At 54.8% G+C, this 27192-nt stretch overlaps 4 protein-coding genes across 9 annotated transcripts in view; 3 read left to right on the forward strand and 1 right to left on the reverse strand.

Annotated features, from left to right (window-relative positions):
- Positions 1-3893, forward strand: part of Mapkbp1 (mitogen-activated protein kinase binding protein 1) — a 55804-nt gene extending 51911 nt beyond the window's left edge. For all 5 annotated transcript variants that reach the window (XM_029474034.1, XM_029474036.1, XM_021152522.2 and 2 more), the window contains 3 exons: positions 72-668; positions 1069-1154; positions 1669-3893. In XM_029474034.1, the coding sequence (XP_029329894.1) occupies positions 72-668; positions 1069-1154; positions 1669-1896 (911 nt within the window). In that variant the 3' untranslated portion in view covers positions 1897-3893. The remainder of the gene's footprint in view (positions 1-71; positions 669-1068; positions 1155-1668) is intronic.
- Positions 3894-3992: 99 nt separating this feature from the next.
- Positions 3993-9147, forward strand: Jmjd7 (jumonji domain containing 7). Of its 2 annotated transcripts, XM_021150347.1 has the most exons (8): positions 3993-4080; positions 6610-6763; positions 6841-7094; positions 7369-7425; positions 7860-7955; positions 8128-8204; positions 8394-8553; positions 8667-9147. In XM_021150347.1, exons 1-8 carry the CDS (start codon positions 4017-4019, stop codon positions 8753-8755), a joined length of 951 nt encoding a protein of 316 aa, XP_021006006.1. In that variant the 5' UTR covers positions 3993-4016; the 3' UTR covers positions 8756-9147. The 2 variants fall into 2 exon arrangements, with proteins under 2 accessions (XP_021006006.1, XP_029330474.1); XM_029474614.1 differs by lacking the exon at positions 7860-7955 and having other exon boundaries at positions 4000-4080.
- Positions 8952-18609, forward strand: Pla2g4b (phospholipase A2 group IVB). Its single transcript, XM_029474613.1, has 20 exons — positions 8952-9018; positions 11127-11223; positions 11473-11609; positions 11749-11877; positions 12138-12178; positions 12352-12394; positions 12645-12699; positions 12991-13121; positions 13341-13424; positions 13652-13689; positions 14348-14483; positions 15145-15281; positions 15512-15734; positions 15866-15983; positions 16278-16415; positions 16507-16611; positions 16792-16971; positions 17113-17279; positions 17764-17950; positions 18039-18609. The coding sequence occupies exons 2-20, from the start codon at positions 11145-11147 to the stop codon at positions 18257-18259; spliced, it is 2349 nt and encodes a 782-aa protein (XP_029330473.1). The 5' UTR covers positions 8952-9018; positions 11127-11144; the 3' UTR covers positions 18260-18609.
- Positions 18610-18762: 153 nt separating this feature from the next.
- Positions 18763-27192, reverse strand: part of Sptbn5 (spectrin beta, non-erythrocytic 5) — a 44716-nt gene continuing 36286 nt past the window's right edge. The window contains exons 52-68 of the mRNA XM_021179151.1: positions 27014-27151; positions 26666-26922; positions 26379-26565; positions 25938-26150; positions 24924-25120; positions 24574-24778; positions 24075-24269; positions 23833-23997; positions 23350-23567; positions 23028-23217; positions 22700-22876; positions 22491-22595; positions 21935-22000; positions 21516-21617; positions 21329-21411; positions 20325-20452; positions 18763-18932 (exon numbers count right to left, since the gene is read on the reverse strand). Of these exons, the coding sequence (XP_021034810.1) occupies positions 18763-18932; positions 20325-20452; positions 21329-21411; positions 21516-21617; positions 21935-22000; positions 22491-22595; positions 22700-22876; positions 23028-23217; positions 23350-23567; positions 23833-23997; positions 24075-24269; positions 24574-24778; positions 24924-25120; positions 25938-26150; positions 26379-26565; positions 26666-26922; positions 27014-27151 (2796 nt within the window). The remainder of the gene's footprint in view (positions 18933-20324; positions 20453-21328; positions 21412-21515; positions 21618-21934; positions 22001-22490; positions 22596-22699; positions 22877-23027; positions 23218-23349; positions 23568-23832; positions 23998-24074; positions 24270-24573; positions 24779-24923; positions 25121-25937; positions 26151-26378; positions 26566-26665; positions 26923-27013; positions 27152-27192) is intronic.

Below are 27192 nucleotides of genomic sequence, written 5' to 3' on the forward strand. Positions count from 1 at the left end.
CTGGGGGACTGAGCCTAGCATTTGCACTTTCCTCACCACGCGACCTGCATCTGTCCCTGTCCCCAATGCAGATGAGGTGCCTTCATCACGTCCACTGCTCTTCCGGGAGGCAGAGACCCAGGGCAGCTTAGGATCCTTGCCACAAGCTGGCGGCTGCTCATCTCAGCCCCACTCCTACCAGAACCACACCACCAGTTCTATGGCCAAGCTAGCGCGTAGTATTTCTGTTGGCGAGAATCCAGGCCTGACAACTGAACCTCAAGCTCCTGCACCGATCCGAATCTCACCATTCAACAAACTAGCTCTGCCTAGCAGGGCTCACCTTGTCCTGGACATCCCCAAACCACTTCCCGACCGTCCTACTCTGACCACATTCTCACCTGTATCCAAGGGCCTGGCCCACAATGAAACAGAACAATCGGGCCCCTTGGTGAGCCTAGGAAAGGCTCATACTACAGTTGAAAAGCACTCCTGTTTAGGGGAGGGTGCTACTCATAAATCTAGGACAGAGTGCCAGGCTCATCCTGGACCCAACCACCCCTGTGCCCAGCAACTGCCAGTCAACAACCTTCTCCAAGGCCCTGAGAGCTTGCAGCCCCTGTCCCCTGAGAAGACTCGTAACCCTGTGGAAAGCAGCAGGCCAGGGGTAGCCCTGAGCCAGGACTCAGGTGTGCACCGCTCCCCAGTCTCACCTGGCCCATCCTTTCTGTCTCTGTTGGCTACTTTCTGGCTCTGTCCCATTTCTGTGTGCCTGGCCTTTGGCGTTTTTGTCCTGTCTGCTCCTGTCTTGGTCCATAAGTCACACCCCTGATGGTGAGACACTCTTGCCACCCTTCATGATCTCCCCGTGACCCAGTGAACCCTTTAGTCTGGATACTAGGGCTGGCTCTGGGGCTAGAGTTAGGGCTGGCTTTTCCTTCTAAACTTTGTGTGGTGTTGGGAAAGGTGTTGGAAGAAGGTGGGGCAAGAGGCCGGGATTGTCGGCTGGTAGGGATTATAGCTCTGCTCTGAGAGCCCTGGGTTGGGATGCCTGAAAAAGCAGGGGCCTCACTGATGTTTGTCCTTCAGAACTGGCCTTGAGTCTGCAACAGTGTGAACAGCTCGTGGCAGAGCTCCAGGGGAATGTACGCCAGGCAGTGGAGCTCTACCGTGTGGTGAGTGTGGGGCAACCACTGGAGGCAGTGCTTGACAAACAGTAACAACAAAGCTGCTTCTGCACACTGGATGCAGCACTCAAGGATATTCCAGCATTGTAAAGGGGAGGGTCAGAAGCCAGGCCAGGCCTCGCAGCCCCAGAATCTGTTGGTTATTTCTAGGTGAGAAACAGGGTCATAATGTAGTTATTCAAGAAAATCCCAATTCATGGCTGTTATCTTTTTTTTTTTTTTATATCCCAAAATGGTTTGGGCACCTTAGATATAAGAAACAATGTAACTGTCACATTTGAAAGAGAGTTGTTGGGAAAAGTTGTCAAGAAGTAAATGGTTCTAGTAGTCTGGAGGGATCCTCATCTGGGCCACCCATCAGAGTGACTCTGGCCATCCTGATCTTGTGTGTAGAACTCCTAGGCAGTCCCTTCTACTGGGTGGGCAAGGCACCGGCAGAGCCCCCTTTTCTATATTCCACTGTCTGCTGCTCTCCAGCTCACTTTCAGTGTTCCTGTTGCAGGTGACCAGCTGTAAGACACCTTCGGCAGAACAAAGTCACATCACCCGTCTCCTGAGAGACACCTTCTCTTCAGTGCGACAGGAGCTCGAGGCTCTGGCTGGGGCAGTGCTGTCCAGCCCAGGTGGCAGCCCTGGGGCTGTGGGGGCTGAGCAGACGCAGGCCCTGTTGGAGCAGTACTCTGAGCTACTGCTAAGAGCTGTGGAGCGGCGCATGGAGCGCAGACTCTGAGTTCCTGAAGCCTGTCCCAAGAGAAAGGCTCTCCATTCCAAACTGTAGCCCTGCTTCCACTCAAGAAAAGGTGGGAATGTCTGGAGTGGACAGCAGTGATCAGTGTTGAGAGGCAAAGCAGCCTTCCCAGCCGCCCTCATGGGGCCCCTGTATTTATTAATTTATTTCCCTGACTTTGCCTCACTTCCTTGGGACTCCTGCCTCTAAAGCCCAGCCTGGGGCTCACAGCAGGGCAAGTCTTGAATCTATGTCATCTTGGTGCTGTGAGGGGTAGGAGGGCAGCCTGCCTCACCTGGGGACATCGGGAAGGGCTGGCCTTCTCTTCTTAGAAGCCATTTGAAGTTTCTTCAGGGATGAGCTCCCAGGGGCGGAGCATACACAGGGTACTCTGGGGTAGAGATGAAAGGTAATGTGCTATTTCGTATCCTAAAGCCAACTGTAAACCTTTACCTCTACTCCCACACCAGCTGCACTCCCCTGCCTGCCAGAGCAGGGGTAGTTTCCCCCCAACTCCTGGCAGTGAGACAGCTGCCTGGCCTCCAGGGTATTCCCAGCCATTAGAAGACTTGAGTTGGTATCAGAAACTGAGCCCCCACATTCCAATCCCATGTTCCCTGCAAGAGAGCCCTAGTGTTTTTCTGCCCCCATCCCTTTTCCCCCTTGTGGAGCTAGTTGTGGGATTTTTGCTGCAGGACAGTGAAACCCCTCTGCTGGGCAGACAGCAAAGCCTGGCCTACTTTCCTCAGCCCCTTAGGCTTCCTTGTTCTCTATCCCTGGTCTCCAGCAGACTGTTGAATCCCTGGGGACCACTTTCTCCCTACATCCTGGGCAATGCGCAATCAGAAACCTGTATTGGGAGTACCCTTATGGTTTACAGGGCACTGGCCCACCTTCCTAGAACCTTGCCCCCCCCACACACACACATACACACCACATACACAAATCATATGCACAGTTGAGTGCTGAGTGCTCATTTTAGAACACTTGCCTGGCTGGTATGCACCTGGTGTCCTCACATTTTTGCCTCAGCTTCACTAGCCTGGATTAATTGGAATTCTGATCCAGAAACACAAAAAGGGATGGATACACTAATTGAAGTTCTGGAGTCTTGGTGTCCACAGCCAGGCTGACTGGAGATGGCCTATGGGTCACCTGGCTCATGGAGGAGGCTCTTTTCAAAGGCAGTGTTGAGTGCCCAGAAATACTGGACACTGGAAATTGTGGAATGAAGGCACTGGGCAAGAGACCACTGGAAAAGTAATAGCCGGACAGGTAGGTGGCAGAGGTAGGGATAGAGTTAAGGTAATGGTTAGAGGGTAGCGGAAAGAGAGAGAAGCTGTATGTTGGAAGAAGTGGTGAAGTGGTTGCAGAATTGGAGTGAGTATGTCTTTGGGCCTGGGCCCTCCTTTCCTCTGCATCAGGGAAGGCAGAATAGTGACATTTCGTCAGGTTTAGATAACACAAACCTGTCGAAACCTCAACGCCACTTCCCAGCTCTGAATGCAGAGGCTAGCAGGAAACTAGGTTTAATGGGTGCTTAGCTTTGTTGGTTCAACCTGAGTGTTAAGTACACCCAAACCATGTGAATACCCAAACCATGTGTTCCCATTTTTCTACCACACGCATAGCCAAACTCCTAGCCCAAAGAACGGTAGCCACTTGGGGTGGGCCCCTTGGCAGTGTGGGGGTTAGAAGCCGGCCCACTGCCCTGACCTCCACCAGGTTTTAGAGGTCTTTATACCAGCCTGCCCTTCTAGAGAAAGCGCCACTACCCTGCATGGTGGGGTCTTGTGGCCTGTGGCACTTTGTCCCCTTCTGCATGTCTGAGGCCACTGGCAACTGCTGCCCACGTCCAGATTTGTCCTATCCCAGTTTTGAAAGCCCCTTATTTATAACTTTTATACTGTGGCGCCTGTCTCCTCCCCGGCTGTACGGGGTGGGGCTGTTTTAACGTTTCGTTTGTACGGATGTATGAAATTGTCAATAAACACAATCATTTGTTAACTGGCTAGCAAATTCTGAGAAGAGCGCCGCTTGTTGCACCTCCTAGAGGGCGGAACCGGGGGCGGGGCTGCGGTCCTGGAGCGGAAATAGGGGCGGGTTCTTGTCGCGCGGGCGTCATGGCGGAGGCCGCTCTGGAGGCAGTTCGGAGGGCATTGCAAGAGTTCCCGGCAGCGGCTCGCGGTGAGTGGACTTTCACAGGCAGCAGCGACCACGCGAGGACAGCGCGGAGGGAGCTTGGGGACCCGGGAACTCAGTGTGCATGAGTGTCCGACCGGTGGCCACACAGTTTCGTGTGTACCCTTCTTTAGCTGGCGGACGCTCCTTAGCTCAGGCTCGCACGCCTGGCTGCCTTCGTGGGGTGCAGTTATAGTTTTCTAGACCCAGCACAGCTCCAGCGGTAGTCATGGTGCCGTTCTCAAAGCCAGCGGGGTGCTGAGTCCCCGTGCTCTGCCTTGCTGCTATACTTTCACCTCAAACATCTCGGATGCTGGTGATTTCTGAGGAGAGAAGCAGGCGACTTCCCTCGTTCATTCAGACTCCAAGCTTTGAGGATTGTAGGCAGCCGCCCAGTTCATCTTGTGTGTTTCGTTTCCTCTTCCTCTGGTCCTCACTACCCCATCATTAAACAAGCTGGAGAGATGGCTAAGTGGGTAGGTAACGCTCTTAAGCACATGATGACCTGGGGTCACATCCCCAGCACTGACAGAAAACACTGCACCGGTGTGGTGATGGTGGACGTCTGATGGGATTCCAGAGGTGGGAGGTAAAGGCAGGCGGACCCCAGGGGCTCCCTGGCCAGCCAGCCTAGCAACTGCTGAGCTCCAGGTTCAGTGACTTTGTCTCAGAAAATAAAGTGGAGAATGGCATACACCTAATGTCAACGACCTCCACACATGCATACACAGGCACACACCACACATGCGCACACCCACACACAGGGAGAGCAATCGATCAAGCACAATTTTGTCAATTTACTCGCTGTGTCACACACAGGTGGTTAGAGCAGTGATTCTCAACCTATGGGGTCGAGACCCCAGAGCAGTCGTATGTCAGATATCCTGAACATCAGACATTTATCTTATGACTCATAACTAGTAAAATCACAGTTATGAAGTAGCAACGAAATGATGTTACAGCCTAGGGTCACCACAACATGAGGAACTGTCTTAAAGGGTAGCGCATTAGGAAGCACTGCCCTGGAGGACGGTTGATGGGTCAGCCAAGCCCTCAGAGGGGGTGTGCCTGCCATGTCCAGGAAGCAGTGAGGACTGAGTTTGGAGCAGACTTTGTGTTTATGTTTATTTTTGTCAGTCAAATTCTTAACAGAATTGCTGGGTCAAAGGAATTGTTTGAAGTTCATTTTGAAGCTTCAGGGGAGAAAAATACCCATCCTCTAAAGGAAATGGTGAGCAAATAAAACTAGCATAACTATAGAAAATCCGAAGGATGGAAAAGGGCAGTTCCAGCTCAGGTGATGGTGGCCTGTGCCTTTAATCCCAGCACTCAGGAGGCAGAAGCAGGAAGATCTCTGTGGTTCCAGGCCAGCCTGGTCTACAGAGGAGTTCCAGGACAACCAGGGCTACACAGAGAAACCCTGTCTCGAAAAACCAAAAAAAAAAAAAAAACCAAACAAACAAAAAAAAGAAACATGAAAAAAATATACAGGGTAGGGTAATGATAAATCTGTGGAGAAAAACTAGGCAAGGAGATAAAGATTGTTCCTAACAAGTGACAGTTTAAAAAGGGATGGTCAGGAGAAGAAGCTTGACATTGGACCCAGAGCACCAGAGGGAAAGCAAAGGTAGTTTTGAGAGACAACAGGTAGAATCAACAGGACTTAAAGACACCCAGGCCCAGGGCTGGATTGGGATGGGGAAAAGCAACAGATACACACTCATACACACACAGGATGGCCTTGAACTTGCTGATCTGATACTCCTGATGCCACCTTCCAGGTGATGGGCTTACAGATGTGAGCCTCCACATCAGTTTAAGGGTTACACAGAGTCACTTAATGTCTCCATAGGTGTCACAGTGCATAAGTGTTGGCCCTAGATGGCCAAGCACGCTGCTGCTGGTCCGTAAGAGCAGAGCTCACTTCAGCCCCTACCTGTCTTCTAGTGTTGTCACTGGGCAGTTGCCTCCCTGCATAGATAGATGATCCGTAAACTTGGTGAGATGGTGGTGGGGTATTCTCAGCCACACTGGCCAGGCCCGGTGCTGGGTCCATTTCAGATGTTCAGTGAACATCACCATTGGAGGCTGTCTTAGGATTTTACTGCTGTGATGAGACACCATGACCACCACAACCCTTATAAAGGACAACATTTAACTGGGGCTGGCTTACAGATTCAGTCTGGAGGCGAGCTGAGGGTTCTACATCTGGATCCTCGAGAAGAGACTGTCACACTGGCCAGACTTGAGCTTATAAAACATCAAAGCCCACCCCTAATGACACACTTCCTCTAACAAGGCCACACCTCCTGTTAGTGCTACTCCCTATTGGCCAAGGATTCACACACATGAATCTGTGGGGTCATCCAGAGCCAGACCCACCCCAGTTAGCCTGTGGCCACCAGCTCAGTGGCCTCCTAGGTCGGCAGTACACCCTTGCTTAGGATGTCCGTCATAGAGGGCTTCTTGTTGCAGTGCGATGGAAGTTGGGTACCACTGATTTCATGCCTCCTCCCCAACCATTTCTTTCTTAAGACCTCAATGTACCTCGTGTTGTGCCCTACCTGGATGAGCCCCCAAGCCCACTCTGCTTCTACCGGGATTGGGTGTGCCCCAACAGGCCCTGCATTATCCGAAATGCTCTGCAGCACTGGCCAGCCCTCCAGAAGTGGTCCCCCTCCTACTTAAGGTAAGGTGTTCCTTGGGAGGTTGGGTGGACCAGTGACCATTAGTAGCAGTCTACAAACCAAGTGTCTGGTTCTTCAGAGCCACAGTGGGCTCCACGGAGGTGAGTGTGGCTGTGACGCCAGATGGTTATGCGGACGCAGTGCGAGGGGACCGCTTTGTGATGCCTGCCGAACGCCGCCTACCCATAAGCCATGTGCTGGATGTGTTGGAGGGTAGGGCCCAGCACCCAGGAGTCCTCTATGTGCAGAAACAGTGTTCCAACCTGCCCACTGAGCTGCCCCAGCTTCTGTCTGACATTGAGTCCCATGTGCCCTGGGCCTCTGAGTCACTGGGTGAGTGGTGGGTAGGAGGCGGGGCATGGATGTGAAGGGGGGAAATAGAGTTCAGCTGGCTTGTTTATTCTCTGCCTTTTGTGTTGATTCTGTGGGGGCAGGTGCCCACCTATCTGCCCGCTCCAGGGCTGCTGTCTCTGCCATACTGGGGTTGTGTTCCCAGTGTCACCTTCCCCCAGACTCGTTGGCACTCTTCTCTCTCACCCATATTTCTGCATAACTGCCCCCCACACGGGTGATTCTCAGCCTGATATTAATTCACTGTGTCCCACAGGGAAGATGCCTGATGCTGTGAACTTCTGGCTGGGTGACGCATCTGCAGTGACATCCTGTAGGTGTGGAGACTTCTCAAGTGGGGAGGGGAGGAGGGAAGAAAGGTGGGCCCCAGAACGAGCACCTCCGATTTCTTTTGGTGTTGTGGGACTAGGAGATCGCAGAGTTTCTCCTGATGGCAGGAGCACTGGGGACAGGGAATACCGTACCTTTTACGTCTCTAGAAGCCTCTGCAGAAGTCAGGTAGATCGGAGAGCAGGGGTCAGGAGATAATGCCCGCCCATTGGTGATCCAGATGAAGGGGAGTCCACATCCAGTTTTTGGTGGCCAAGTTCTGTGATTCTTGCAAGAACCTTGGAATCTCCCCAAGTCTGCTAATCCTGTGTGGGCTTTTCCTTTCTCTGTAGGCTCTGCTGGGGTGTGGGGTGTGGGGCTGAGGACAGTGTGGCCTGCTTCCCTTCACTTAACTCCAGGCCTTCCATGTGTCAACAGTGCACAAGGACCACTATGAGAATCTGTACTGTGTAGTCTCTGGCGAGAAACACTTCTTGTTACATCCACCCAGCGACCGGCCCTTCATCCCTTACAGTAGGTGACATGAACTAAAAGAAGCTGGTAGTCACTGGTGAGGGAAGGGCAGCAAGAGGTCCCTGCCACAGGCCCCAGCCCTCTGGTCTCTGTATGCAGGGAACACTGTGCTGGTCATGGTGGGAGTGCCTGACAGGCTGTTGGCCCCTTGTCTTCCTGACCTTGCCTTCAGATCTCTACACACCAGCAACCTACCAGCTGACCGAAGAGGGCACTTTTAGGGTGGTGGACGAGGAAGCCATGGAAAAGGTGTCTGTCCTGTTCTTGGGCTCTGGGGAGTGGGTAGACCTCTGGGGGAATAGGCACAAAGGGTCGGGGAGGTGGCATCCCACTCCGAAAATCCCTAGGCTGTGATTCTTCAAGCCGAGAGGAGAGGGGACAGAGCTGGAGATTTTGGGGACCTCAGGGCCTGCTCTCAGGCAGCTGCTGTGTCTCTAGGTACCCTGGATCCCACTGGACCCCTTGGCTCCAGACCTGACCCAGTACCCCAGTTACAGCCAGGCACGGGCCCTTCACTGCACAGTGCGGGCGGGTGAGATGCTGTACCTGCCAGCTCTGTGGTTCCACCATGTCCAGCAGTCCCACGGCTGTATTGCTGGTAAGGAGCCCCTGGAGCATCCAGGGGGCAGGGCCTTGTCATGGCCCAACAAGGGATCGGGTTGGGGTGGCTCTGGCTCAGATCTCACATCCAGGTCCCCCTCCTCTCCACAGTGAATTTCTGGTATGACATGGAGTATGACCTCAAGTACAGTTACTTTCAACTGATGGACACCCTCACCAGGGCCACAGGCCTTGACTGAAGAGACCCTCAGACACTGCAGAGGACAGCGGGGATCAATGGGGTCATTTGATTCTGGAGGCAGCCTGGAGTTTGAATATGTCCTGACTGCTGCCCAGGCTCCCGCCTGTGTTGGGATCAGGCATAACAGGAACTTGGAATTTAGTTGGAGGTCCAGGAAATGCCAGGCAGGTCTGGGTGAACGTGCCCAGGAAATTGCCACACAGGTGACAAGGAAGCAAGGATCAGGCACAGCAGTGCCTCTCACCAGTGCTATGACCTTGGGTGAGTCACTGCATGTTAGCATCAGTCCCTTGCCTGTAAAGTGGAGATAATAATGGCTCTGGCTCCCAGAGCTTTGGGAATAGGCATGGGCCAATGTAGAGGAAGCGGTCAATAAAAGGTGACACTTGATACACTTGTTCTCATGTTCCCCGTCACAGTTGCCTTCGGTGGCCTGCTGAGGGCTTGAAGGTTCAGGATGACCCTAACTGGGAGGCCTAAGCCAGATCCACATCTGGGGCTTTTCTTCCCCCAGATCCAGGGAAGCTGGGTCTGGAGCACCGAGGGTGACCCCCTGTTCTATAAATGTAATCAGGAAGGAACAGGAACCGTGTTCCTCCTGAGCTGTTCTCTGAGGAAAGAGTTGATCTCCACCCCTAGACTCCTTTGTCACCCTGCTGAAGAGCAGGGAGAGCCCCTACCCCTGCATGCCAACCCATAGGTCTCATCCCTAGCCACCCAGCTCCAGGGGTGGAGGCAGCCTAGCGTGGCTTTGAAGGGCTGTTTTATGTGAAGGCCACGCCCCTTCAAAATTGTGATGGGGCCTGAGGTACTCTTCTGAGATTGCCCAGGGCTCCCGTTCAGACTGGGTATTCCTGTCGTGCTGGCACTGGGAAGGAGATTGCGAAAGGACCCACCGACAACGTGATCCTCAGCCCCAGCGTTCACTGCTATTTTAGGGGACCACTGTCTACTGTCCTGTTCAACCTCTAACAGCAAGAGGAGAACCCCCTCCTCTCAGTTAGGGCTGGTTGGCTAGCCTAGCTATCAGCAACTGCAGAGAATGGACTTCAGGGAGCCTGTGGCCAACTCCAGGAGGTATCACTGACTCCAGCATTAGCTTAAGGTGTCTCACTTCCTGGGCAGGTGGCTGGGTCAGCAGTGGGCGTGGGGCTTGGGTGGAGCAGAAGAGTCTGTGGGAGGGATCCAAGAGGAATGTGTGGCCAGTTGGCTTACCTTGGCTCTGGGTTTAAAGCTGACAGTTGTTGGTTCTGTGGCCACTACGCCATCATTCCTGTTCCTGTGGACTTGGTCTCATGGCTCTGGTAAGGCTCCATAGAGCACTGGGCTCCCATTTCTGACTTGGCTCCCCATCCAGGGCCTGGTGGCTACTATTTCTAAAGGGAGCTGTGGACTTCTCTTAGCAAAGGGAGGGATACGTCCCAGCTTCAGGACCAGGCAGTAGAAGCCAGAACTGGGATGAAGGTCTGTCCTGGGAATGGGTTCCAGGCAGAATTCCATAGATTTGAACCCTTAGAACTCTGAGGATCTTACCTACTGTTCTGGGAGCCCTAGAAAGTAGCTGCTCCATGCTTCAGACTCGGATGCTTGGTATGTGGGAGCCCCAGGGGTGCCTCAGAGATGAACTTCCTCACCTCTGCCCCTGACTATGTGGCGCTCCCTGTATCTGACCCCTGGTACCTCTCCAGAGATCTGGCTGAAGACCAAAAGGAAGGGCCGAGTGGCACAGGCGTCCTCCACCCTGGCACACTGCCAAGTGTCACAGCTCCAGAAGCACAGGGGGTTGGGAGGAGCTCTCGAGACCCCCATCGGGTCTGGAGGATACCAGTGTGTGGGCGGTCTGGACTGGTAGCTGCCGTCCCAACCCTGCAGCATCCATTTCCAGGATGGGGTAGATGGCATGGGTTTCAGCTCACTCACAGTGCCTAAGCCCCAATGTATTCCTTCCTGTCCCTTGAAGGCTAATCTGACATCTCAGATCAGCCCTAAAGCCTCTTAGTAGGAGTGGGGTGGGATGGTGAGACAGGGGGATAAAAAGACAAAGGATACCATACCCAGAAATGGTGGGTGACACTAACTAGCTTGCCTGTGTTCTGAGCCAAACAGAACCTAGGAAAGTGACCTCAGTTTCCTCTCAGGGCTGGCCATTGTCATAGCTCCCTTCACAGGATATGTGACAAATAAGTAAATGTATGGAGCTGGCACGGTGTTATATAATTATGGGAAGGTGTCATGTAGATGTATCTTGTGTCACTCTGGCATTCTGATGGCTACAGGTGGACCTGGTCCTTTTGGTAGAGAATTAAGCCTTAAGAGTTTGTCCCGACCTCTCCTGTGGCCCTGTCATATTTGACCCCATCTATCTATAGCAAACCCGCCCGGTCTACATGCAGGCAAAGGTGCCGGAGACATGCCTGTTCACTGTACGCGTCCTCCAGGCCAGTGACTTGCCGTGCAAGGACCTAGGTAAGCACACTGCTTTCCTGTCCCTCAGCTAAGCAGGCAGCAGGTGGCCCGCCTCAGAGTGGTTAAGTACCTGTGGGAGGATCTCCAGGAAAGGCCAGGCTGGTCTTGCAGATGGCTGCCGGAGAGACGATCCCAAAAGTGGCAGAGGGCTCAGTCCTATGGACATGAAGTCTCGGGGAGAAGGAAGTGGACTCTGGCAGCCTGGGAAATTCCTTGATCATACCCGACACATGTTCCTCCTTCCTGCAGTAACCTCCTCTGACTGCTATGTGACTCTTAAGCTGCCCACGGCCTCCAGCCACACGCTCCAGACACGCACGGTCAAGAACAGCCGAAACCCTGTCTGGAATCAGACCTTCCACTTCCGGATCCATAGGCAGCTCAAGGTAGGCCAGGCATCAAGTCTGGCCCTGTCCTTGTCCCTGTGCTCCACTGTCACACGTGTCTCCTAGTCTGCCATTCCCTGCCACGTTTACCTCTCAGCCATCTCATTCCTGTAGCTGCCTCTCTTTGTGCCTCTTCCAGAATGTTATGGAACTGAAAGTCTTTGACCATGACCTGGTGACCAAAGATGACCCAGTGTTGTCAGTGCTGTTTGACGTGGGGACTCTGCAAATTGGGACTCAGCGCCAGAGCTTCTCCTTGGGTACTCAGGTAAAGCTCAGGAAAGTAGGGGTTCCCAGTGCTGGAGATGGAGCTTCGGAACCTCCCCTGCTCCAGGGAGGCCCAGGAATCTCAAGTGACTTCACCAAGGAGCAGTCCTGTCTCCAACTGCTTTCTCACCTGGTCAGAAGTCCAGGGAGTGTAGACAGAGTGACCTGGAAAGGGACAGTTGCACTTCCCCACTACGAAGGCCTCGGCAGCCTCCCCGCCCGTCTGGTTTGCCAGTCCCTCTGATTTGCTTCTCTTCCCAGGAGAAAGGGTGCTTGGAAGTTGAGTTTCGGCTACAGACTCTGTAAGTTGGTCTTGGAGCGGGGGTGGGGGTGGGGATGGGGGTAGGGTTGGTGAGTGGCAGTGGAAAGCCCCTTTCTTTGGAGGGGCAGTGCCAGCTCACCAAGGCTAGCACCCCTCCCTGGTAGAGGAGGAGTGCCTGGCCTCTTGCAGAGAGTCACTGGGGCCTCTTTCCAGGACAGACTGTGAGGAACAGCTCATCAGCAATGGCATCCTGGTGGTGAGTGAGGAACCCAGGGCTCCCCCTAATAGCTCATCCCTCATGCTGTCTGCTGTTCTTCAAGGCCTGATGCAGGTCCACACAGTCTGCATCATGTAGGCCGAGTTGGGGGCCTTGGCATGCATGTTCCCCAAGAGAGTACATCTCAAGTCAATGCTTAGTGACTAAGGGTGATGAAAGAATATTCTGGGAACAGGGACCAGAAGCCCACAATGTACAGCTTGTGCCTAAGGGGATCTCTTGACTGTAGGCCCGAGAACTCTCCTGCTTGCACGTTGAACTGAAGAGGACAGGAGACCCAAAGAGTGAGTTCTGTCCTCTGCAGGCAGCCCTTCTGCCCTTCTTCTGTTTCTTCTCCTCTTCTGAGGGGGTAAACTTGTTATACTGGCTGCTTTAGGTCCCAAAGGCAGGGCCAAAGGTTGGGAGGTAAGCTTATGCCGGGGCTCCCCTGGGAGGCAAGCTCATGGGGGGGCCTCCCCTGGGCTCCATCTCTCCGGAGATCTGGACCATGTCAGAGACAGATTTCCCTGCAGACTTGATAAGGCATTCCGTGGACAGATCCCGTCCTGAGTTTTGGTTCTGGTTCCTGTTTTTAGGGTCAGAGCGCAAAGTTCAACTTGTGGTTGCTGGGGCCTGTGAGGGCCCACAGGATGCCTCTGCGGGCACTGGATCTTTCCACTTCCATTATCCAGCCTGCTGGGAACAAGAGCTGAATGTTCATCTGCAGGTGCTGTGACTTGCTCCCAGGGCCCTAGGGCCACAGCCTCTCTTGTCTCAGCCTGAGCTGTTCTCCCCCTGCCCCGCCCCCTCATACTGCTCCTGTCTGTCAGGTCACATGGGCCTTTGTTCCTTTCCCTGCTGGTCTTCTGTCCCTGCCACAGGGAGTTAGTTGGTGGGGTCTTAGCAAAGAAAGAAGTCATGACTCCTTTCTCTCCCTGTCCCTAAGGATGACCCCCATGAGCAGCTGAAGGTGCCACTACGAACTCTACCCTCCTCGCAGCTGGTGAGACTTGTCTTCCCCACATCCCAGGTACATCTGGTCATCAAGAGAAGCTGGGTTTATGCACAGGGCTGCTGCTGGCCCTGGTCTGCAAGAAGCCTCCTTCAGGCCATGCCTGAGGCGATCAGTGGGTGCAAGGGTGGACCCTGTGAAAGTGCTTGGGGCCCAAGGGTTCATGGGGATGTTCTGGGGTACACCGAGGCCACAGTGGGGTGGAGGTACCCAGCCTTTCTCATTAAGGTACTCATGGTTTCCAGGAGCCACTGATGAGGCTGGAACTCAAGAAGGAAGAAGGGTAAGATCCTGTCTGGGGAACAGGAGGGCAGGCTAGCACCCAGGCAGGGTGGTCCGTCGGCCAGGAGGATGAGGGGGAGACGGAGATGCAGCACCTCCTGAGCGCATAGGGCTTTGCATCAGGGGCTTCAGCATGGACAGGCTGTTCTTAGTGTCCGCGCTTGGATTGGCTACAGTGTCATCCTGCCCAGTACATCATCCTGGGAAACTGAGGGTCAGTGTCTTATCTAGATAAGCAGGCAGGAGGGGAGGACCCTGCCCAAGGCTGAGGCAGAGCGAGCACACCGAGAAGGGGGAGGGATGCCTCTTGGTGTGGATGCTGTTGAGGAGTTGCCATCTTGGGATAGCGGTTCTTTGTCACAAATCCATGGAGGCAGTGGCCGTCTCTGCCCTGTCGTCATTTTTTGGAGATGTGGGTGAGGGGGAGATTTGACTTGGAGATGGAGCTCAGCCCCGGACCCTGGACGCACCCAGTCCCAACATCTGTTTTCCCACAATCACGTGGTGCGTGGTTCTGGGTTCCCATTCCTCCCCTCCCTCCAGAGCAAGTAATGGTGAGGACTGAGAAGGGAGTAGGGAGAGCAAGGAAGGGTCTGGCTGGTGAAGCCAACCAGTTTCCTTTCCTGTAACTTGCTTCTGGGTCTCTTCCTTCTCCCCAGACCAAAGGAGCTGGCTGTGCGGCTGGGCTGTGGGCCCTGCCCCGAGGAGCAGGCCTTCCTAAGCAAGAGGAAGCAGGTGGTGGCTGCCGCGCTGAAAAAGGCCTTACAGCTGGACCAAGACCTGCACGAGGATGAGGTCTGAGGGTTGAGTATGGCTGGGTGGAGTGTTTGCCAGGCTTGCTTGGTCCCAGGGCTCGGTGCTGGGACGGTTGTGCAAGCTGGTGCCCACTCAGGCTTGTCACTGGCAAGCCCTGCTGCTCCGTTCCTCTTCCTCAATGTTGTCAGAGTGATAGGTGAGGTGCCTGCTACTCACAGATGGGAGTTTCCACATAGGCTGCCCTGCCTTCCCTGTTTCTTGGTCCCCCACCTGACTGATGAGTAAGGTAGACTCACTAGTACAAGGAGGGTCTCTTGGCTCAGAATAGTCCTCAGAGGTTCAGACCAGCCTCAGCTGTCTCCTAGAGAATAAATTCCAGCACTGGAGAGCAGGACCTTTGGGAGACTTTTGAAGGAGCCTTGGGGCTTCCAGAAAGTGATCCCAGCTGGCCAATAGGCTTATGGGCTGCCAATAGGCAATAAAGCCTGGCTCGTTAGGCTGTTCTTCCTGGAGCCCTGATGTTTGAAACAGCAAGCCCTTTGGAAGGCTGCTTCTGACTAGATTTTTAACAGGGGTAACTCAGAGTCAGTCCAAGACTCAGTCACATGCTGACCGACCGTCCCCTTGACTATCATGCTCTCTTCCCGTGTAGCTTTCTCCACCCCTCAGGCCCTTTTTGAACCTGGCTTTCCTCTTCCAGATCCCAGTGATTGCCGTGATGGCCACTGGCGGTGGGATCCGGGCGATGACGTCTTTGTATGGGCAGCTGGCCGGCCTGCAGGAGCTTGGCCTTCTCGACTGCATCTCCTATATCACGGGGGCTTCAGGATCCACCTGGTGGGTTGGTTGTGGGCAGAGTGCTGGAGGTTGCCGTTGGCTGGTGGGGTCGGGGAAGGGAATGTAGTGGGAAAGAATTCCTAGGCCCCATGGGCCCCTGAGCCAACCGCATGGACTGGGAAAAATGCTGGTAGAAGGGCACAGGGTGCTCCTGGGAACAAGGAGGTGCCAGCCAGAGGCGGGCCTTTAGTGATGCCATTCCCCAACTCCTATGTTTTTCCTTTCCTCAGGGCGCTGGCCAACCTCTATGAGGACCCAGAGTGGTCACAGAAGGACCTGGCAGGGCCCACTGAGGTGCTGAAGACCCAGGTGACAAAGAGCAAGCTGGGTGCGTTGGCCCCCAGCCAACTTTGGCGGTACCGGCAAGAGCTGGCTGAGCGTGCTCGCCTGGGCCACCCGACCTGCTTCACCAACTTGTGGGCTCTCATTAATGAGGCCTTGCTGCACGACAAGGTAGGGAGACGGGTGGGCCCCGGGGTGGTAAAGCTAAGGCAAAGCCACTTGGAGGTGGGCCCTTCCCTAGGTGACATGGGAATGACGCCCAGCATCGGGAAACTGGGCTTAGGCCGAGCTCTCTCCCACAGCCCCATGAACACAAACTCTCAGATCAACGAGAGGCCCTGAGTCGAGGCCAGAACCCTCTGCCTATCTATTGTGCCCTCAACAGCAAGGAGCAGGGCCTGAGTACCTTTGACTTTGGTGGTGAGTGGCTTCAGAACTGGGACCTATACTCTTGTGGGTGGTAGAGTACAGTGTAATTAGTCCTGTGTATAAAGAGGTGAATCTGATGTTCCCTTCTCCTGGTCCAAGTACTGAAAGCCATCACCCCACCAGCTCTCTCTTATACCCTTGGATTTGGGAAAGGGGCCTTAGCCCCGTGCTTGTAACAAGACCTGAGAGCCTCCTGGCTCTCAGACTACCCTGAAGTCAAGTCCCTGGTGGGAGTCTGGGTGCCCAGGTCGCTGGCCTGCATGACTGAGGTGACTGTCTTCACAGAGTGGTGCGAGTTCTCTCCATATGAAGTCGGCTTCCCCAAGTATGGAGCCTTCATCTCCTCCGAGCTCTTTGGCTCTGAGTTCTTCATGGGGCGGCTGGTGAAGCAGCTTCCCGAGTCCCGCATCTGCTTCCTGGAAGGTGAGGAAGGCCCTCACCTACGCCTCAACCAGAGGGCAGGTGGGCTCAGTGGAACAGCAGGTGAGGACCTCACTTGTCACCCCTTTCTCAGGCATCTGGAGCAATCTCTTTGCGGCCAGCCTGCAAGACAGCTTGTACTGGTCCTCAGAACCCAGCCAGTTCTGGGACCGCTGGGCACAGGATCAGGCCAACCTGGGTAGGTGCTTGGGCTTCTCTGTAGGAAAGAGGTGGGCACGTCAGGTGGGAGTATCCGAGGCACATGGCCCTCAACTGCTTCCCTTCCCCCATGGTCACCACGGAGACTGGGATGAAGGATCAGAGGCCTCCTTTCCCTAAGGTCACCCTCATGGCCTCGCCCCTTCTCTTGCCCATGCAGACAAAGAGCAGGTTCCCCATCTGAAGATAGCAGAACCACCAACAATGGCTGGCAGGATCGCCGAGCTCTTCACTGACCTCCTGACAAAGCGTCCCCTCGCCCACGCCACCCACAACTTCACGCGCGGCCTCCATTTCCACAAGGACTATTTCCAGAACTCTCACTTCTCTGCCTGGAAAGGTATCTGCTCAGTCCTGGCTCTCCTGTTCCTTCAGCCTTAGGAAACACGTGGCAGGCTGGTGGGGACCAGAACCGGGGACAGTCTCTGTGGGTCTGAACCCACAGTGAGAGTGCTGCTTCCCCCACCCCAAACCTTTGCAGCTTCCAAACTGGACAGGCTCCCCAACCAGCTGACACCCGCTGAGCCCCACCTCTGCCTCCTGGATGTTGGCTATTTCATCAATACTAGCTGCCCACCCCTCCTGCAGCCAACACGGGATGTGGACCTCATCTTGTCACTGGACTACAACCTCTACGGAGCCTTTCAGGTGGCAGGGGTGGTGGGCCATGCAGGTTACCCTGTCTTCTGGGTCCCTGATGGGATCTGCTTTATTTAGGGTCTGGTATCTGACCCGGGTTCCATTAGTGGGTAAAATGTGGCACTATGTGCCATGGATGCTGGATTCTGTCAGCATTCCCCTACGGGAAAGTTAACTCTGCCCTGGGGGTGGGGAGCTGAGTTCCTGGTCTGCTCCTCCATCTTGTACCATGGTTCTCTTTGCTGTGCCTGAACCCTGCAGAGGTCCTGGTAAACCTGTCGTTTCTCTATGGCTCCCGGGAGGAGTCTGACTCCTGCTTTCAGAGGGTTGTTGGCTACTAACTCAGGAGGGCCTGGGACTCTGGGTCCACTGGAGTCTCCGAGTTGGTGTTTGCACACCAGGTCCTGTGTGTCCCAGTGAAGGGCCTTGTGTAGTCAGCCTTGTGTTGAGCACACTGGGAAGCCCTCTAATGCCCCCTCTGCCTGCCCAGCAGCAGCTGCAGCTTCTGAGCCGGTTCTGCCAGGAGCAGGGCATCCCTTTCCCATCCATCTCACCCAGCCCCGAGGAGCAGCGCCAGCCTCAGGAGTGCCATCTGTTCTGTGACCCAGCCCAGCCCGAAGCCCCAGCTGTGCTGCACTTCCCTTTGGTCAATGACTCCTTCCAAGACTACTCTGCCCCTGGTGAGAGTTTGCTTGGTCACTTCTCTCCCAGCCTTGCCTCAGTGCTGGTGACCCCAGGCCTCCTGCCCAAACTGCCCTCTTCCCACAGGGGTGCCACGGACATCGGAGGAGAAGGCAGCTGGGGAGGTGAATCTGTCTTCTTCCGACTCCCCATACCACTACACAAAAGTGACCTACAGCCAGGAAGATGTGGACAAGCTGTTACGGCTGACACATTACAACGTCTGCAACAACCAGGATCGGCTGCGGGAGGCCATGCACCAGGCCGTGCAACGGCGGAGAAAGCGCAAACAGTTTAGGCCCGAGTGACAGCTGAGCTAGCCTGGCTGGGCTCCTGCCTGGGTCACTCTTGGTCTTCAACTCCTTTCCCCTTCCACTCCCAGTTCAAGACCAGTATCACCAAGTGCTCCAGAGACTCTGGAGACTCTGATGTCCAGGCACAGCTCCACAAAGATGTGTGTCTGGGACCTCTACAGGTGACACTAATGTGTCAGCAGCCCTGTCACAGAGTCTAGGCTGGAAGCTGCAAGCAGAGGTGCTATGGCCATCATGCATGGATGGACTTGGGGCTCGTTAGAGACGGGACACTGTGACATGGAACATTATACATATTACAGGGGTGCTTATAAACGGGAGGTGCTTGTGGCACTGTCCCAAGATTATCTGCTGTACCAGGCTGTTACTTCCACTCTGAAAGCAGGTCCCTTCCCAAGAGGCCACGAGTGTGGACGTTCCGGTCCTGTCCCAGGTTGTCATCTTTGCCCAGAGATCTTGCAATGAAGTCATGGTTCATCTCAGGCATAGCCAGTGACTCATGACATCAGTGTTGCTTGTCCTCTGACAGGAGCTGTGTTCTCCACACTGGTTCTGAGCAGCCCTGGGGAGGGGACCTCTGGGTCAGTAGTCGAGTGGTCCCCAGATGTGTCTCCACTGGTAGCCCCGAGGATTGGTGTTAGCTGAGGATTCATCTCAAGGTTTAGACCTGTAGGGAGAACAGAGATTAGGAACCGACCACCACAGAACCCTCCCTAAACATGATGTCTAGTCCTCTCCCTCCCTGAACATCCCTCCTGCTCCTAGCTGAGGTGTGAGCAGGTACTAGAGGCTCTGAGATGAGTAGGGTGTAACAACTTTGATTCTCATGACCCAGCAAGTTCTGTCAGCCAGGCAAGTGTTTGTCCCGGCACCATCAGAAGCCACTATGAGCTGGACCTGGTGGCATAGGTCTCTAATCCCAGCTACGCAGGAGACTGAGTCAGGAAGAGTACAAGTTCAAAGCCAGCCTGGGCTACAGGAGTGAGTTCAAGGCCACAATTTAGCTGTCAAGTAAAAGATAACTAAGGGGGGCTGGAGAGATGGCTCAGTGGTTAAGAGCACTGGCTGGCTCACAACCATCTGTAATGGGATCTGATGCCCTCTTCTGGTGTGTCTGAAAATAGCAACAATGTACTCATGCATAAAATAAATCAATCTTAAAAGGTTAAATCTCAGTGGTAAAGTACACGCCCTCAGGTCACTCCCAGGACCACCAGAAACTGGTGTGTCTAGTACAAGTCCTGTTCCTCCTCCTGTGCATCAGATCAAGCTGGAGCTCTGGAGGCTTGCAGAGGGAGGCTGCGCCAGAGACCGTAGCTGTGGCTGTCACCATGGCCATCACCTGTTACAGCATGAGGGCCTTCAGGCACACAGCTGAGTGCCAGCCTAGATGTATATGACAGATGTATTTGACTGGACCTGGGGACTGGTGTTGGGTGTATGTGTGTGTGGGGGGGGGGAGGTATTCACATCCTCTTCTAGATGCCCCAAGTACCCCAGTTCTTAGAGGGCCCGAAGCCCCTTGGCTTGGAGATAGGAAAGGCATGGCTGAGGTGGCTGAGCATGAAGCCAGGATCCACACGAGGCTGAGCATGCCAAAGGAGAGCCTGTGTTCAGTCTGCCTAATCCCTTAGCCTTTATACTTCTTGCCATTGTCCTGGGCATGCTGATACCTTGACCCTGTATCCCCCTGGAATCAGGGAAAGAGACAAGACAGGATGGAGCTAGAGAGCAGAGGCGCTGTCTCATGTCTCAGAGAGCAAGGAAAGAAGTTTGAGAGTGAGGACTTGGGGCAGACAATCCAGGGAAGCATCTAGGGGTGTGTGGTCACCCAGAGAGACTCTTGACTGGGGGGATGGCCAGAGCAGTAACGGCATGTGGACCTTCTGGGGGGTAGGTGTAGAAGGTGAGGAGCTGAGGGGGCTGGAGAGAGCCCCTGTGATAGCATGTTCTTGCCTGGAGTCTATGGGGAAGGGAGCCTGTCACCTTAGAGTGCAGGTGTGATGGCTTCCAGCTTTCTGAGGGGTGGGAGCAAGGGTCTCCCGTGTGGGGGTCTCACCAGCCCACTCAACAGAGTGGGCCTTGAGTCCTGGCATCTTGGGATAAAGAGAAAAACCCATTCCACCAGTATCCCACTCGAATTCAGTGTCTGTGCTCTCAGCTGGGAGCCTGGCCTTGGGTTCTAGGCTGTAGAACCAGAGGGTAAGGTTCATGCTGTCTAAGATGACCCCTTCCTAGAAGCTGTGTCCCTGGCTCAGGGACTAAGGGGCATGCCGAGTCAAGCCCTTGTCTGCCTTTCTACTCTGGTGCTACAATGTGGGTGAGTGCTCAGCACTTCCAAGCAGACTCCTTGAGAGCTCAGTGCAGGGAGGTGGAAAAATCCAGGGTCCCTTTGGGATTCTGAAAAGAAGGTGGGAACAAGGGGAGGTGATGACAGTGAGGGAGGAAGCTAGGACCAAGGAACAGGGAGGAACTGAACCACCACCACCACCATCATGCCACAGAGAGCCTAGCAGACTCATGAGGCAGGTACAAATGGCAAAGGGTGTGTTCTGCACATTCTTTCTGCACATAGGCCTGGGCGTGGCCACAGTCTAGACCAATCAAGACAGCATTTAGAGTTAACACAGTCCCTGGCTGGAAGGGGTGGGGCGGAGGTAGGGAGTTGGTACAGACTCCAAAGGGGACCGGACAGGAAAATCTTTACCTCTGCTACTGATTATCTGTGTCTGGCGAGTTTTTAAGGCACTCAGAGTAGTAAGTTCTTTGAGAAAAGCCGCAAGGCTCACTTTCTAGAGGTATGGGCTGTAAAAGCTCATAGTTCTGTAAGGTACAATAACACTGGGAACCTGGGCCCCAGCAGCCCCTCCTTCCTTCCCCTCCAGCCCACCTGCCATGCTACTCAAGGCTGGCTGCCAGCCTGCAGCCTGCTTTTCAGACAGCACTGCAAACAGAACTCAGCGATGCTCAGCCTGCCTTCTAAACTGACCTGTCAGCTTCATGCTGGACCTCTGCCTACAGCCCCAGCCAAACTTGCTGTCAGGACAGGCCTATAAACCTCACCTTGGGAAGAAAGTCTGCCTTCTGTCCTCCAGCCTCTCACATTCAGTCTCCTCAGGTACAAAGGGGGACACGTTAGCCAGTTCCTGGGGAGCAATGAGGTGCAGGGATCACAGGGGCCCCCGGCTTTTCCCTATGGGAGCTATCTTCTATCCCCCTGAGAGGCTTCTAATTGCCTGAGGGCTCTTACCCCAGTGCCACTTGGCACTTCTGCCTTCCTCATATCTGAGAACAGGCTCGAGGCTTCCCTTGCCAAGATCCCATGGCTGCTGGTCGGGAAGCTGGTACTAGGCTGTGGGGAAGACAGGGAAAAGGGCCCCAAGCCAGGCCTCAGACTCTTCCAGGAAAAGTACTGCTCACAGTTTTCACCGGAAAGAGGAAACAAGGGTGGGCTCAGACAGGACAACCGAGAGGTTGGGAGTTCTTGACCTGGCAACCAAAGCAGGTAGGGGTAAGCCCCTTCTCTTCCCCTTTCCTCTTCTGTCGGTAGAAACTATTGCCTTCTCTGAGACCACCCAGGAAGTTACGCAGGAGTCTACCAGAAGCCACAGTGGCAGGCCTGGATGGTTGCTGAATATGGGATTGCCTGTAGTCAGAGCTAGCACGCACCTGCCTCCCTTCTGTGGGGGGCTGCTGTTCCACAGATGCCTCCGTGATATGACCATCCTTTGCCTCCTGAAAATACAAGATGGGGGCCCAGATGTCAGAAGGGAGACACCCACTCCTCCTTTCTAGTCCCCCACCCCAAGCACTCCTGGCCCCTGGGCCTGCTCCAGAGTGTGGACCCTGGATACCTGTGCCCCTGTGACCTGGCTACATGCTCCAGGGAGATAATGGTAGTCCGATGAGGCTACCATGCTACAGTTCCTTCCTCTCAGCCAGATGTGCAGCTAAGGCCTAGTGTTCAAACACGAGTCCTCCCACTCAGAGTGCTGTCCTTCTATGATCATGCTTCAGCTCTGAAGTAAACCATCCCTCCTCATGCATCCATGGGAACCCTGGGTGACAGGGTTGGTGGCTTTCCCAAAGGAGAAGCCTTGAGGAAGACTCCACAAGGCCTTGCTGCCCTAAGGAGCCCGAACTTGTAGATTGACCAACTGTCCCCCCCAACACCCCTCGTGCCTCTTCTCAGTATCTCCAGCCTCCCCTCCTCCAGCCCTTGAACCTCTGTTATCGTCTGAAGCTGAATGAATGTCTCCTCGTGGGCCACCAGCAGCTTTTCTAAGCCCTCGTGTCTGTAGAGCAGGCGTTCCACTTCCAACACCGAGTGCTGAGAGAAATGCGTTCCGTTCTGGGGTGCTGGCTCTCCTTGCCCCTCCAGGCTTAGCCCCAAGGGTCAGGGAACCGAGAATATCAGGGTCTGCCTCCCCTTACCCCACAGCTGGGGTCCAGCAGCAGGCGCTCCCAGGAGGCCAGCCAAGCCTCAGCCAGCTCCAGCCTCTGCCGCAGCTGTTGCAGACTCCGGGTCTGCTCCGAGCGTTGTCCACACAGGGCCCAGGCTACCTGAAGCTCCTGCAGATGTCTTTCCAGCTCCTGCATACACTCTGCCACCTGCGGGAAGGGTGCCATGAAAGCCTGGGCAGAGCTCCCACCCACCAGGGCAGGCAGGAGAGCCAAGCCAACAAGGATCTCGGCCTGCCTCAACCTCCCTAGGGCTGCTAGCCCCTCTAGGAGCGGGGCTCCTCCCGTCCTCTGCTCACACCTCCGGGGACAGGAAGTGGCCGTTGTCCAGCAGCTGCTGCCCTTCGTGCCGTATGGTCTGGGCTTGAAGGCAGCGTTCCTGAATCTCTTGCTCCAGCGCCTCGTGCTGCTCAAGGAACTGCTTGGCCCCCACCACATCCCCAGCCTGCTTCTCCGACGAAAGGAGCTCCTGCATCTCCTGAGCCCACGCTCTGCCAGGCAGGGAAAGAGAGCTACTAGCAGAGCTGGCAAGGCAGCTTGGGGACAGTGGCAAGAAGTGCTACCCGCTCCCTGAAACATCAGGATAGGGCAGAGCTGAGCTAACAGTATGGCCCCCTACTTACAGCAATTCCCGGCAGCTCCCAAGAAAGGTGTGGCCCTGGGTAGCCTGCAACAGCTTCTGGCTCCATTCCTGGACTTTGGCCTCCAGGTTGGTCCAGGCCCCCTGCACCTTGGTGAGCCACTCACTAAGACTCCCCTGAGCCACAGGGTAGAGCTGGCCGAGCCGATGGGCCTCCATCTGCACTCTTGACACCTCTTTTTCAATAGCCCTCAGTTCGCTCTGCAACCAGAACATGATGCTACACTGGCATGCTCCGCATTAGTAGCCCCTGGCCTGTGGAAACCCCTCTAACAAGTTCTGCTTAAAACCTGTTCCAAGTCCCTTGGCCCAGAAGAAAGTGGTTGGATACCCTGGAGAAGTGGCTCAGGGGCAGGACCCAGGCAAGGCCATTGCCAGTCATCTCTGATGAGGGACTGAGGCACACAGGGCTTCTGCTGGCGGAGTGGGGTTGGGCTGAGTAGCTTCTGTCAGGCAAGGCCTTTACCTGCAGGCGCCTATGCTGCTGCTGCTGCTGCAGAAGGGGCTGTGAAGGTGGCAGGCTGTGGACTTGGAATGCTTCCTCCAGCAGGTTAGTCTTCTCCTGTATCCATCTCTGCAGCTCTGAGGCAGCCTGCTCAAAGCTCCGGAGATCGCAGGCTGCTGCTAGGTTCTGAGAAAGAATGAGGGGGAACCTGCTGGAGGCTGTACTGTGTTCCACAGCCCCATACCCCTTGAGACGTGGCCTACCTCTGTACGGACTTTGATTGCCTTGTTCAGCCTCTCCCAAGTGGCCTGGACGCGACACTTCTGAGCTTGAATCTGGGGGTAGAACCTGGGTGCTCCTCTTTCTAGGGAAGCCATCCGCTCCCTCAGGGTCTGCATCTTGGCCTGGCCCAGGCTCTGGACTTCTCTGTTGAAAGCCCCAACCATGTCTTCCAGCACCTAGGAGGGGTAAGGCCAGGGGCTGCAGACCTTTGACTGGCAGCCTTGGAAGCTCAGTAGGAGCCTGGTAAGGCCAGGGACTGCAGACCTTTGACTGGCAGCCTTGGAAGCTCAGTAGGAGCCTGGCAGTACCAGTGGCCCCAACATCACTCAACCTTAGAGTTCTAGAACTGCATGCAGCCTCTTCCAGTGACACCCCTCCAGAATCCTTGTTCACCACTCAGAATCTCCCATTCTCAAACATGTTCTCCTTACCTAAGGAAGCCTAACCCCTGTTCTCTGGGTCTACCGAGGACTAACCCACCTTGATGCCTGCTAGATCCTGTCCATAGTCCTGAGACTCAGCGATGGTCAGCTTGGTGGTCAGCCAGGCATCCAGGAGCAAGGCCTCTTGCTCCAGCTGGTATAGGTGCAGCTGTTCACGCAGCGCTTCCCCCCTGCTTTCTGCTCTCTGCAGCAGCCGTGCATGGGCCTCTCTCACAGCCTGCAGCTGGGCCAGCACCCTAGGACTATGACAGGAAGAAAGGACAGTATAGGCTGCATCCCTCCTTCTCCAGACTGGACCAGCCTACTCTCCCTCTGACACCCATCTCTGCTCCCTTATCTGCACCCTTCTCTCTGCTCCTCTCCAGGGAGTGTGTGGCTCTGGCCTACCTGCCTGGGGTCTGTCCACTCTCCAGAAGGGCCACTGTTTCCTGTAACTGCTCAATGCGACTGCTGAACCCCTCCAAGTCTCTTGTGGTGGCCTCTAGGCACCGCAGAAGAGCCTGTGTGGCCTCAGCGTCCTGGCCCAGGTCCTCACTGTCCAGAATATGATCCCGTTCAGCCAGCCAGGATCCTGCTTCCAGGAGCTGGGTGGTATAACAGCAGAAGTTAGTTTTCTTAGGCCCAGGACTTCAGTTTGAGGCTTGGGAGCCTCAGGGTTCAGAGTGGGAGTTAGGATATATGGGATAGGATTGCGAGAGGGGTCTTCAGTCAGTTGCATGGGGGAAATTGCCTGGAGAGCCCTCTTGGGTCCATTCTAACAGCTTCCACAGGACTCTCACTGTACTGGAGGGACCATGAATGCTTGTGGTTTTTGAAGGTTTGTAAGCGATTCTTTCCTTTTTCTTCATGTGAAATAAAGACATTTACTTTTGCTTCTCAGAGACAGTGTTGCTATTTAGTATAATAAAAGCAAGTTTTAGCCATCAATCCTTACTTTGTTCCTTTTCATTTATTACTTTTTATCTTGTTGTGAGACAGGATTTCACTTTACAGGCCTTGGTTGGCCTGGAACTTGAAGTGGTCACCCTCCTGTGTCAGCTTTCTGCGTATTGGAGTCACAGCACGAGCCACTGTCCCTGGCTTCTAGTTACTTTTGAGGTGCTTTTGATTGCTTTCTTGAGATAGGGTCTTACTATAGCTCAGCCTGCTAGGTGCTTACGTGTCTTGTAATGCATTTAGTTTGTGAGGTAGCCTCAGATGTGATTGCAAGGGGAAGGTTCCAGGTGATTCTGACGTAAAGTTCTAGCTGGAAACCCCAGGTTTGGAAGAAACCGTGAGAATAAGGCACTGGGGGCAGGGAGGCACAGCTCTGCCTGCCCCAGAGGCATCATTCAGCCCCATACACTCCCATTGTTCTCAGGCCAGTTCTGACATCTCTTCATCCCACAGCATCCCCCTCACCTCCACCAAAGTCTGCTGGGCCTCCAGGGCCTGCTGCAGTCTCTTCCTCCTCTGTGCGGCCTCTGTCTCTAAGTGGTTTAGAGCCACCTCCAGCTGCTGCACCCGGGCGGCCACCTCTTGAGCGGCAAAGTGCCCTGCCTGTATGAGCTTGTGCCCTGTACCTGTCACCACCTGGCTCAGAGCCTTGTGGCTATGGATCTCATTCTCTAAATTCTGCAAAGGAGAAAGGGCCAGGGATGTACTAGGAAACCGAGGAACCCACGCCCTGATGATTCATTGGACCCTACAGACTTACAAGGAATTTCCATCCCAGGATTTCCAAAGAAAATGGGTGTTCCTTAAAGCAGAGGCTAGGCTGGTCCACAGTGCCCTGTCCTTGGACCATGAGCCTCCGTCCCCTCTGAGGCTGCCCTTCCCCAGTCTCCCAGCATGGGCTAGCACCTGGTGTTTCTCCTGCAGGTGGCGCACAGTGCTAAGGCTCTGGCCGTAGTCCTGGGCTGTGGCAGAGGGCAGCTTCTCCTGCACCCAGGCCATTTCCTCATCAGCATCCCTGAAGAACTGTAAGAGGAGCCTTTGGGCTTCCAGGGATGCCCTGCGCTCTTGTAGGGGCTCCCGAAGGCCCTGAAACCTGAAAGACAACCAGAGTGGGCCAGTGTTGAAACTAGTTTTCTTCTAAGGAAGCAGGCAAAGGAAGACAAGGTATCAAACCAGGGATCTGGGCAATCTACCTCTGAAGCAGCTGCTGGGCTTGCTCTTCCACATCTTTGGCGAGGCAGTAGCCTTCCTGGAGGCAGGCTTGGGACTGGCCCTGCAACTCTTGCACTTCCTTGGCCTGCCTGTCCATGGCTGCTTCCAGCTCCTCCTGGGCCTCCAGGAGTTCACCCACTCTAGGCAGCGCCTGGCTTCTGACAGGGACTCTCAGCTCTGCTTCCATGAGCTCCAACCACTTCTCCAGTTCCTTCAGCACTCTCTGCAGATGCAGGACCTAGGACAGAACACAGGTGTGCATAAGGGAGTGGGGGTGCCGAGTCCCAGAGTCCTGTCTGGCTGAGTTGCTTCATCACCTATCACCTCACCTTGAGGGCCCCCTGTAATCTGGCCATCTTCCTCTGGCAGTTGGTCTGCAGCTCACCCCAGAGGCCTCCTAATTCTTCCAGTTGCCCCCTGATGGTCTCTGAGGCCGGGTGGCCCCCTTGTAGCAGCTTCTGCCCCTCCTACACCATACATGGGACACACATTCTGGCCTGAGGATGCT

Source organism: Mus caroli, chromosome 2 (assembly GCF_900094665.2).
Source record: "Mus caroli chromosome 2, CAROLI_EIJ_v1.1, whole genome shotgun sequence".
NCBI lineage: Eukaryota > Metazoa > Chordata > Mammalia > Rodentia > Muridae > Mus > Mus caroli.

Coding starts and splice junctions, on each gene's coding strand:
- Jmjd7 (XM_021150347.1), top strand. CDS start 4,017: ATGGCGGAGGCCGCTCTGGAGGCAGTTCGGAGGGCATTGCAAGAGTTC. Junction 7,426..7,859: donor CGCATCTGCAGTGACATCCT/GTAGGTGTGGAG, acceptor ATGTGTCAACAG/TGCACAAGGACCACTATGAG. Junction 8,205..8,393: donor ACGAGGAAGCCATGGAAAAG/GTGTCTGTCCTG, acceptor CTGTGTCTCTAG/GTACCCTGGATCCCACTGGA.
- Pla2g4b (XM_029474613.1), top strand. CDS start 11,145: ATGCAGGCAAAGGTGCCGGAGACATGCCTGTTCACTGTACGCGTCCTC. Junction 15,735..15,865: donor AGGCCTTGCTGCACGACAAG/GTAGGGAGACGG, acceptor TCTCTCCCACAG/CCCCATGAACACAAACTCTC. Junction 15,984..16,277: donor GAGTACCTTTGACTTTGGTG/GTGAGTGGCTTC, acceptor CTGTCTTCACAG/AGTGGTGCGAGTTCTCTCCA.